The sequence below is a fragment of the Hydra vulgaris genome, chromosome 06, assembly GCF_038396675.1.
Source record: "Hydra vulgaris chromosome 06, alternate assembly HydraT2T_AEP".
In the NCBI taxonomy this organism is placed as follows: Eukaryota; Metazoa; Cnidaria; class Hydrozoa; order Anthoathecata; family Hydridae; genus Hydra; species Hydra vulgaris.
In genome coordinates, this window is record NC_088925.1 from 48222501 (window position 1) to 48234889 (window position 12389).

General features: G+C 28.7%; 2 protein-coding genes across 3 annotated transcripts in view; one reads left to right on the plus strand and one right to left on the minus strand.

Moving 5' to 3' along the window:
• Positions 1-12389, plus strand: part of LOC136081927 (uncharacterized) — a 74545-nt gene that overhangs the window by 8913 nt on the left and 53243 nt on the right. The gene's annotated exons all lie outside the window — the stretch shown is intronic.
• LOC136081928 (uncharacterized) lies at positions 4913-11643 on the minus strand. 2 transcript variants are annotated; one of them, XM_065800359.1, is made up of 7 exons: positions 10432-11643; positions 10220-10280; positions 7495-10037; positions 6964-7225; positions 6754-6844; positions 6422-6633; positions 4913-5179 (listed from the first exon to the last, which is right to left on the minus strand). In XM_065800359.1, exon 3 carries the CDS (start codon positions 9089-9091, stop codon positions 8546-8548), a length of 546 nt encoding a protein of 181 aa, XP_065656431.1. In that variant the 5' UTR covers positions 9092-10037; positions 10220-10280; positions 10432-11643; the 3' UTR covers positions 4913-5179; positions 6422-6633; positions 6754-6844; positions 6964-7225; positions 7495-8545. Both variants share the same exon structure in this region, with proteins under 2 accessions (XP_065656431.1, XP_065656432.1).

The window sequence follows — 12389 nt, forward strand, 5'->3', positions numbered from 1 at the left end:
AATAAATAATGATTCTTCACGCTTTAAATCTCTGTTAATGTCGGGTTCTGATAAAACTTGTTTATAAATGCTTTGGCCAGTAGCACCATCAAAACCAGCCTTACACGTTAGTGTCATTGTTTTTATTGCTTTGTCGTTCAATATCAAGTGCCTTAGCACAGGTTCCTGAACTGCACAGATTCTTTGCAAAGTATGAGTCATTAAATCTTTTAAAGGAACTGAAGCTGAATAGTCCTCCACTGTTATGTTTGTAGGATAACATTTCAATTTTGCATCTCTGACATCATTGTAAGCGGGGTAGATGTTATATTCTTTCTCCAAGGCTCCGCTTCTAATCAATTGATAGGAAGCTTTTGTCAGACTTGCATCAATTATTAAAGCCAGTGCTTCGTCTGCTGAATATTTAGTTGCTTTATCTGTATTTGATATATTTAAAACATTCTTGGCAGCAATAACAACAGATTCATCTCTAAATTTTTTATTAGCAGCAAAAAATAATTCATTGGATGAATGAGATTCAATTAAACAAGATTCACGCCGTTTTTTAGTTTTATTAGAACTATTATCAAATGCAACTGGTTTTCGACCACGTCTACTTGCAGTTGGTTCATTGTCTTTTTTTCTGACAATTAAATATTCATTAAGCCAGTTCACAAACTTCTTTTCAAAATTTTTCACAGTATAGTTTGCAGATTTCCACTTTTTTTTATACAAGTAAACAAATCGTTGAACAGCATGTCTAAAATCAACGTCTTTAAAATCAGCAAATTTTGGCTGAATAAATTTTAATATATCTTCAGTAATATTTTGTTTTGAAATACTAAGATTGTTTTTTTGGAGAAAATTATGAATGTCTAAGTTTAACAAAACCATATCTAAATAATTATTGTAACAAGTATTTTGTATTTAAAAGTAAAATGTTATAATATATATGCCGCCTGGACTACTAATACTTGTTAGTAATTAAGTTACTACAAGTGTTAGTAATTAAAATTAAAAGTAATTAAATTACTGTCAGTGTTAGTAATTAAAATACTAACAACTACCGAAAATATGTTGTTGCTATGTTATGCAAAGTAAGGTATCCATAGTAACCAAAAAAAGTTAACCTCATAAGAATTCTGAATCTCATTTTAATACATACCCCCAATATTGTGTATTTAGCGCAAGTAAAATACTGTTAAAACAACGTTAATGTAAAAATGAGTTGTTGCTATGCAAAATTTAGTACCATAGCAACCAAGTTAAAACATACATAAAATCTGAACGGGGATTTAAGAGGACGAGCAATCAATTAAAACTCGATTGAAGCATCATATAGCTCAAATAAATATAAGACAACACATGGCAAATTGTGGTAATTATTAGTTATTGTGCGGCAAAAAATAAGTTTCTTAAGAAATTTTTTTTTTATTCTGTGATTTTCAAAGTATAACTGAGACAACATGCTATGACAAATTTATTTCACACATTGGTTTTTCTTATCTCTAAATACTCTAGAATAACATGTACTAATTTTTTGTTTCGAAAACGTAGATGTAACTGAAAAATAACACAACGTTGATGTCACCGTTAATTACTTATTTATAATTTTTTTTTTTTTATCTCAATAATCAAATGCTTAGAGTCCTAGTAACTAAGGGATTTAATATAAATAAATTATCAATAGATTTCTCCTAATATATGTAGATACTAAAATTAAATAGGTTTTCAAGATTAGACAACTAAAATTTTTCCCATTTTGTCCACCTACTGGCCCACTGTGTAGTGATACGTTTTGAAGATGGAACGGAGTTGATTGATTGGTCAGCCATGATCATCAATTACAGGAGCAAAGTTACCTAAACGCAGACAGGTGATGAAGTATGCTTTATATCTGAGACATGATCCTGATAGCGTTGGTAACAGTGTTAAGAATGAAGAAATTTCTTACATCGTTGCAGACAGTGTCGCAGATTTTTGGCACATGGCTCGCATCAAAACCAAAGTAAGACAAAACTGTATGTTTGATGTTCTTGGATTATGGAATGAATGGACCAGTTTAAAAAAAAATAGAAGTCGTGCCACCGACCCTAGTAACAAACGAGAAAACTTCATCTCAGAGCTTGATATGCTTTTCGACATTGGTGCTCCAGATGCAATTGATGACATAAGAAAATCTAGACTTTTATCTCAGAAACACAAAGATGATGACATTGCGTTTTATCTTGATCAGAAACATGAAAGAAAGTCTAGTATGAATGGCCAGGATAAAATTTTTGAAGCAAAGGCTTTACAGTTTGTGACCAGAATTAAACAGCAGTAACAACGACAAGAAAAAGAAACAGAAAGACTAGAGAAAAGAGCAGCTGCAGAGCTAGAAGGAAATGAGTTTTTTGAAGAGTCCGAGGATGATGCACAAGTTGGTTGTACGGAAATTGATCCGGATTTTGACCCAGATCACATTATTGAAAAAATAGAGTTTCAAGAATTTGTTACACTTCAAGTTCCTAGAAAAATTATGGAATGTGACGAGTTAACGACAGCAGCCGATCGGTTAAAGTTGTCCGACAATCAAAGTACAATGATAGTTTCAGCTATAATAAAAGCAGCGGGTGGCAATCTAGACGACTTCGATGTATCCCGTTCAACTACGCGTCGAAAGCGAATGTCAAACAGACAGCACATTGCAGAAAACATAATGGAGAAAATAAAGGAAAAACCACCTCAATTTGGTGCCATGCACTGGTATGGAAAGTTACTGCAGGACTCTCTTGGTGATAAGTTTGAACGTCTAGCAATTCTTCTGTCAGGTTCACCAGAATTTTCATCGGAAAAATTGCTGGGTGTGCCACAACTAGGAGATTCTAAAGGACAAACTCAAGCTGATGCCTCATATGATCTCTTAGAAGCATGGGGATTAAAAGAATCAGTTGTCGCTATGGTATTTGATACTACAGCAAGCAACAGTGGGGTCCATAAGGGTGCAGCTAAACTTATCGAAGAACTTGTTGATAAAAAGCTATTTTATCTTGCTTGTCGTCACCATATCCTTGAACTTGTAGCTAGCGCTGTTTGGAAATCACTGTTTGGTGAAATCAGAGGACCAGAAAACAAAATGTTTGCTACCTTCATAGAGGCATGGTCAGGTCTCCATAAGCAATCACCTATCCAGTTGCTGAAAATTGAAAATCCATGGTTGTTGGAAGTTAAAGAACGAGTCATTGAAAATTTAAAAATGCTGCTCAATAGCAAGGAATCATATGTGTTTCCTCGGGATGACTACCGAGAGTGCTCAGAAAATAATCTTATTGTTCTGGGTGAAACACCACCTCGTGGTACCCATTTCCTCAAACCTGGAGCCATACATCAGGCTCGTTGGATGGCTTGCAACATATATGCTGGGAAGATGTTCATGTTTTCAAAAGCAATGAAATACGACAAAGAAACTGTGAATAAACTGGAACGTATAAACAGATTGTTGGCTCTTTTTTACACCTCAGCATGGATGCAAGCCAGTATTGGAGCTGATGCTCCCGTAAACGATCTAGAACTCATTCATGACATGATGGATTTCCGCAATGTAGACAAAGAAAAAGCAGATGTTGTGGTACCCAAACTAAACAACCATCGATGGTACCTCACTAAAGAAGTTGTTCCTTTTGCTTTATTTAGTCATCATCCTAAAATGAGTGACCATGTTAAGCAAGAAATAGCAAACAAATTGTGGACAATAGCAGTGCCTGAAAACTTCCGAATGGGTAAACCAATCTTCAGACAAATCAAACGCAACACAACATTGAAGAGTCTGTTAGGACCGGAGTCACATCTGATGTGCCAGAATCTCAACATCAGAAGAGATTGGCTTGCTAGACCAGTGAATCAATGGGCAGTAGATAAAGATTTCCAAGTTGCTGAAAAGTTTGTTCGAACAGTAAAAGTTGTCAACGATGCTGCCGAACGAGGCGTCAAACTAATCTCAGATTTTGCAACAATAATAACAACAGATGAACAACAGAGCGCATGGCTATTGCAAGGTGTGGAACAACATCGGAAGCTGTTTCCAAGTTTTGACAAAAAAACACTAAACATTTGAAACTAATAACTTGAACTTACTAACTTGAAGTGACAATTTCAACATTTTTCCTCATTTTGGACCTTAAAAACTATGAAAATATTGAACTATTTTCCAGAAATATATGTAGAACGTAAACAAACATGCACAAGTTGTGCATCATATTACTACTATATAAAAAACAACAATTTCCATAATTACTTTAATAAATTTTATTGAGTAAGACCAAGTAAGAACAAAAGTAAGATAGCGTTTTAATACATTTTCTGTTATATTTTAGTTAAAATGTTCAAGAGCTTTGAGCAACCCCTAGAAAACTTTCTGGGTTGTGTAATATTTTCTGGACAGCCCTAATATATAGGAATATATATATTATTATATATATATATATATATATATATATATATATACATATATATATATATATATATATATATATATATATATATATATATATATATATATATATATATATATATATATATATATATATATATATATATATATATATATATATATATATATATATATATATATATATATATATATATATATATATATATGTCCCCATATAGATCCGCTGGATCTATATGGGGACTATACGGGCTAAATAAAAAAAAAAAAAGAAAAATTTATCAGGTACTTTTTCTTTTTCCCGTACTGACCCCAGAAGTTTCTAGGATATACTTTATTAATTTTTACTACGTATAACTTAAATCTTTTATACCTTAATTTAACGATCATTCGTTTAAAGCATTTTGTTTCATTTTGAAAAAATTAAATGATCATTTTAATCATTTTTTATAAAGGTTTTAAAAGCTAAATGTTTAATAAGCAAATTAAAAACACAAAGACATATTCATATATATTTTATTATTAAAGTAAACTATTATTACATATGTAATAAATATATATACAAGTGTTCTCTGTAGCATTCTTTACGCCACATGTTTGCTTCTGCATTATGTACATTCTAAGTTCTTTTTTGTTTTTGATGCTGCATTTAAAATTCGTTCGTTTAGGCCGTCCTCACTCTCGAGCATTACCAAACCAAGCAGAAAGTCCTTCATCAAGAAGTTTTTATGAAGAAATTTTGTTTTGTTTCTAAGATTTTTTTTGCAGCACCTAAACATACGTTAGTTGAAATAAATTGCAAAAGAAATGTTACTATTTTAACATTTCTCATGCAATATATTTTATCCAAAAGTATGGCTTTAGGTGTTCTCGTCATATAGCTATAAAATATTATGATTTGATTTAGTAGGTATTCCTTGTAAATCAAATCATAATATTTTATAGTAATATGTTGAGGCCAACTTAAGCCATATTTTTTGATGACCTTAACTGGTCATTTTTCAGATACTTTAATTCTTAATCAGTTTTAAATTTATGTAAAAAGTTTAAGATATTTTGAAAAAAAAGTTTTTTTAACATGGGATAGGGTAAAAATACCAATGTTCTTTTCACTACATATTATGACAATAGAAAAAATGATATACTTAATAAAAAAAGAAAATAAGGAGAGCATATGATATAATGTACTTTCAAAACATTTTTTGAAATAACTGCAATGGCTGAAATGGTTTTTTATTTTTCTGACCAGTTAAGTTATATTTTCGTGCCAGTTCATTAGATAATAAATACTTCATGTTCCTTCTTACAAAATTTGTTAGATTTGTGCAACCTATATTTACAAGGACCTGAACCTGACAATAACATTAAAAAAAACAAATAACAAAATCAAATGAGTAAATTAAGGTCATATATTATGGTGATTCGACAATCATTATTTCTTAATTTCATAATTTAAAAAAAAAGACAAAAATAAATCAGTTAACATTTAGGGGATGAGCAAGCTCTGTTTGTGTATTCCTTACCAAATTTGTAGAACCCCTAAACAAAACACAATTTTCTTTCTTTTACTAACGGGGTTTACCATATCACTGCCAATATTTAAACTCATAATTTATTGAATTCAGTTAATAAATAATAAATAAAAACTTAACAGCATAATTTTTACACCTAAATATTAAACGATTAGATTCATATTTGATATGATACTTTATCATTGAAAAACAAGTGGGAATTTAATAAATCTTTATGGCACTATTCCATGGTACCTGGCTAGTGCCATGAAAGATCAACATCTTGACCTATTGAATTTAGAGACTACATTCATGATGTACTAGTAATCTATTTGAAATATTGCTAATGATGTATGACTTTTATGACTTTTAAAAATTGTTTCATGTCTCCCACTGAAGACATGGAAAACAGATTTACTAATATTCAACTTGATATATCTAACAATATAAGCATGAACTTTATTTAATATATATTAAATGAAAGAAAACTTAAATAATTTACCAAATAATTTTTCACATCTCCATCGTGCAAATTATCCTCATAAACTTCCACATCTTCAATTGTTTTAAGAGGTAAGTTTAATTCAATTTAATCCTCCATAATGCCTTGTGTTGCTTTAATATGTCGTTGAAAGTTGTACAACATAGCTGAATGTAACTTTTGAGTCTCTCTTATTTCTTCTTGTGCGGCCAAAATTTTCAACAACAATATTTCTGTTTGTAAAAATTAAACATTAAAAAGCCAATGTAAAAAAAATAAAACTGTCACACATTTTAAAAAAAGAAATAGATGCAACAACTTTGGTGAAGTGTTTTATTGATTTAGTGTCTTACCTAATGTAGCATAATCAAAAGTTTTCAACATCAGAGTAGTCGTGTTATAAGAAAGGCCAGACACATTATTTGACTTAACAACAATTTGCGGCTGGAAATCAAAACATTTTTTTATTTTATCTTTAAAAAAAAAAAAAAAAAAAGTAGTAAAGAACGATATGAAAATTATATTTGTAGCAGTCCACCATGTTGTATTATTATAAACTTTACCTGATGATTCTGTGCGTACCACAGGCGTAAAAACAATCCACTATTTCTATTTTCAAAATGATCATCCCATACAGGAGCGATTCTAGGAAAAGTACGAGGGTGGGGGGTGAAATATGTTAAAAACACTAACTCAAAAATCCGTCACGTGACATTTTGATAATTTGTTTTTTCTCTGTATCCATTATTCATAAGCACGTTTTTTCGCAACCATACATTAAGACAATAGGCGGATAAAATCTCACTAGCGAATCTTTCTAGTCGACTAAATATTTTAAAATTTGAATTTTGCAGCAAAATGTACACTCGTTGACTACCCGTTTTGGGTAAAGTGCAAAAAATTTAGTTTTCAAAAAAAAGTTAACTTAGCAGGCTAAATTTAGGTTACCAATTATTTATTATATTATTATTATTATATATTATTAGGGTACCTATTAATATTTAAAAGACTTTTCGAAAGAAAATTAAAATTACATTATAATATTCATATAATAATATAAAAAATTAAAGATCTAGAGTTTGATTTTTTCAAACCTTTATTCTTCTTTGGTTAGTCGAAGACCATTTCTTAACAACACAATCAATATCAATTTTGTCAGTAATATCTTTTTCACAACTTAACATCATTAGTGAACTAAATCTTTCAGCAGTCATAGTAGAGCGCAAACTATTTTTAACCAACTTTAATTTACTAAACGTAAGTTTATTTGATGCTGTAGATATTGGAGCTGTTAAAGCTAGGCGACAAAACTGATTTGCCCAAGGTTATAAATTCTTCAACTCGTGAGATTTCTCAATTACTTCCATTATTGTTGCTAAACTTGAACATTAATGACATAATATCTCCCATTCAGCTGCAACTGCATCAAAGTCTAATAAATAGCCAGCTTGACTCTTCCGAGGAAAAAGTGAAAATGCTTTTTCTATATTTTCTGGTGAAGCAGCTGTAAACTTTAGCGGATTATGTAAGATACTAAAAATCGGCTTGAGTTTCTCAATGAAGACTTAAGGATTTTGATTTGACAAACTTAAAAGAGTATCTAAAACTAGATTATTTATTTTTGATAAAAAGTTAACAAATCAATGTTTGCAGAATTATCAGAATTATCATCAATTTTTTTTGGCATGCTTTTAACTCTGTGATAGCGTTTATAATCTGCATCTGGATCAACTCCATACAATTGAGCAGTTTTTTTTGAGCTTTTAATTAAGTTATTCATATTATTAGAATCTGATCTTATATTTGTTAAGGAAGAAACAGTACATTTTATTAGTACTACTGCATCACATATATTCAATTCTTTTGTTTCTAAATGTTCGGTTAAATATTTAAGTCTGTACATGATGCTTTTCATGAACATTAACAATACAAAGAAATCAAAACTTAATATCTTTTTTTTAATCCAAGAGCTTTAGTTTTTGTTAAACTGTTAAATTTATCTGAAGTTGTTATGTCTTTTAATGTATCAACAATTGGATTTAGCGATGTCCACACAGACTTTATATTTTCTGCTCGAGCAGTTCATCTTGGTTTTGATAGATTTCTTAGCTGTAAACTTCCTTCAATTTCTATCATACGGTCTGTTTAATCTTTGAACCTTATTGTACTGGATAAAAAAAATACATAAGTATTTTCAAGTACATTTATAAATTCTCCAATTACAGGACTAGCATTACAACTATGCTCAAGAAAGGTATTTAACCGATGTGCTTGACATGATATATATGGAACAGCGTAGCCAACAAATTCAGTAAAGCAATGCTGAGCTCCTTTAATATGTCCACTCATAATGCTAGCAAAATCATACGATTGAAACGCTACATTATTAGTGTTAATTTTATGTCTTACGAGACAGTCATAAATATATTTAGCAATTTCATATCCAGTTTTTGTAGTTGATTCAATAACATCAAGCAATCGTTCATTAGCTTTGCCGTTTGAATCAATATATCTTATACATACAGCCAATTGATTTTTGTTAGATATATCTGGTGTGGTATCAGCCATAACAGAAAATAGTTCTGATTTGGAAACTTCTTGAATTATAGTTTTTCGATTTTCTGCAGCAAGAAGATCTATATATTCATTTCGGGATTGACATCCAAGATAGGTAACATGGTGAGTTCGCATATTTTTATCACTACGCCATCTTTTTATGATTGCATTGTGTCTAGAAAGTAAAAGAATTATTTGATAAAAGTTACCATCTTAAGACTCATTTTCTTTTTCTTTGTGGTTGCGAAAAGCCAACCCTTGTCTTCCTAAAGTGCGGCCCACATCAATCAAAATTCCGACTGCTTTTCTATTAAACTCTTGTTCATAGTTTTCACATATTGCCAGTTCTCGAGCAGACTTATTAAAAATAAAATCAACACCACTTGATTGGCTAGTAAATGCGCAATAATCTAACATAGCTCTTTTATGAGATACAGATGAAAAATGTAGACTCAAATTTCCCATTTTTAATTTTCCTCTGCTTTTTATTTTCTGCCATTGCCTTACACCACTATTAACCCAAACATTGTTTTCATTTATTTGAAAAAATAATGAACAGACAAAGCAAAGTACAGAATCAGCTTCAATGCTATACTCCAGCATAGGAAATTCATTAAACCATATAGGAGTAAAGTGTTGTTGTTTATTTACTAGATTCTTGTTGTCTCTGGGATATCTGCCCAGTTTAGGTTGATGGGGTCCTAATGATATTAAAAATTGTCATTGTAATATTGTTAACTTTTGAATACGTTTACCTGGATCATGTTCCACAAAACTTTTGCACTAATGTTTTCATGTTCATTTCCAATCATCAAGTCATCTAATGCTTTTGTGGCGTAACTTATGTAATCACAAATACCATTTCTAATACTTGATATGTATTCTATACTATTGATCAAAAAGAGTACAGAGTTTGGAAACTTTGAATTCTTAACATTGTTTAAAATTTCATTACATTGCTCAAATTCTTGACTTATGGCTTGTTTTTGTCCAATACAAGATATCCATGGGTGTTTTTTTGTCTCCACATCATCAATAATTTGTTTTTCATTAACTAGTTGGCTTCTTTTTTTAACTTCAACTAGAAATTAAAAATGAAAGTTTATAGTTAAATAGTAATATTTTATATAAAAATAATATGCATATATGTAATAATATACAAACAGTCAAACCATTTTTTGCATTCTTCGAACACTTCTAAATAACACTATAACTAGATAATAAAAATAATATGTCAATAATTATTCAACAAATGAAAAATACCTTTGAACTTTTCTTGATCTATTTTTTTAAGTGCTATTTGTTGATTAATGACTTGTTTCCACTAAAGTTTAAAATTAATTGGATTTTTTTAGTTTTAAATTCTGCATAACTAAAGATAAATGATAAAATTAAAAAATCTAGAAAATCAACATCAAAACAATCAAAACTCATTTAAAATCAACCTTTTATCATATAGATTCGTAAAAATTTACTTGTATAGTTCTGAGCTGCATCATTTATATTTGAACGTTACTTCCATTTCAGTGTTCAATAAAAGATTGGTTTCTCCAAGTGACTCCTGTAAAATGATATATAACCTAAGAATAGAGTTATCTCGAGATAACATAGATCTCTGTTATTCAATGGTTATACATAATATAACTGCTAATTATAGTAGTGATTTAACAATAAAATATATAAACTAGGGTGTTAATTAAAAATTTTTAAATAAATTATAAAATTCAGGGACCAAAAGATTGACTTTGTTTCTATTTTATTGATGTCGGTAATAGAGCATTGATATCAATAAAATAAAAATCAGGAAAATACGGAAATACTGTCATACATGTAAATATTAAAATATTAATGTGATATATAGTATTTTATTAATGTAATATATTAATATTAAATTGCTCACTCTAAGACCTTTTTTAATAAATGGTTTTAGAGTGAGCAACTTAGATCTAACACCAAGACTTGATCTGAAAACACAAAAATTGATGAGACAAAATTTTAACACATATAATATCTATTTATTTTATATATGCAATATAATGCAGATTAGGAAAAAGAAAAACAGATACTTACAAAACTGGGTAATATCAAACGGATTTTTAGGGGCTCAAAAATGTTTCGCCTTTATTTGTTTTCCATTATGAACTACATGTTGATGTTTTAATTTGTAGTCGTTATTAAAAACACTGCCACAATCAATGCATTCCAGCTTTATTCTTTTGCTTTTTGACGTTTTTGACATTATTTTAAAACTTTTATTAAAAAAACGCCAGTGATATAAATACAAATAATAACACTATTAAACGTAAGTAATTAATGAAAAAAGTAATTTAAGATAAGTAGCTCCTTTCAGTAGCTCCTTTGATTTATAATCGGGTATATAATTAAACTTTGACGCTAGGAAGCGGGAAACATTGTAAAAAACATTAAAAAAGAGTGGAGAATTGAAAAAGAGTGGAAAAGATTAACTCAAACTGTTTGGAAAGTTTAAAAACTCCTAAAAAAGAGCTGAAGTTTATCAGAGCTCAGAGATTGAAAATTGGAATGAAAAGAGAATGAAAAGTGAGTACCAAATACATAATAGAAATGAAAAAGAATATACTCGGCTAGCTAAGCAATGCAAAAGAAAAAAAACAACTTTTATGTTTAAAAAATTAGAAGTAAAGAAAGTAGAGTTAAGTAATAACGAGTATTATTATATATATAAATATATATATATATATATATATATATATATATATATATATATATATATATATATGTATATATATATATATATATATATATATTTATATATAAATATATATATTTATTTATAAATATATATATTTATTTATAAATATTTATTTTATATATAAATATATATATTTATTTATAAATATTTATTTATATATAAATATATATATATATAATGCATATATATACATATATATATATATATATATATATATATATATATATATATATATATATATATATATATATATATATATATATATATATAATACATATATATATATAATATATATATATCAAATATATATACATATATATATATACATATATATATATATATATATATATATATATATATATATATATATATATATATATATATATATATATATATATATACATATATATATCGAATAAGAAAATTGATTCGATATTCTATTAGAAAAAAGACAAAGAAGTTGAAATTTCTTGAAGTTTCAAAAATATAAAGATACCTGAACACAAGTTAATTGCTCTTCTGGATCATTGCTCCATCCTCCAACAATAGTTTCAACAAGATGTCTTGTGTCAGATTCCAAATATATTTTAGAAATAATATTTGTATCTGGTCTTTCTCCTTTTTCAAGAGCTTGAGTTAAAAAATATCTTTATAAACAGAAAAGTGATTTTGCCATGGTGAGTCTAATCCTGACATAATTTC

Excerpts from the sequence above, each read along its gene's own strand:
- LOC136081928 (XM_065800359.1), bottom strand. The coding sequence starts at position 9,091 with ATGCGAACTCACCATGTTACCTATCTTGGATGTCAATCCCGAAATGAA.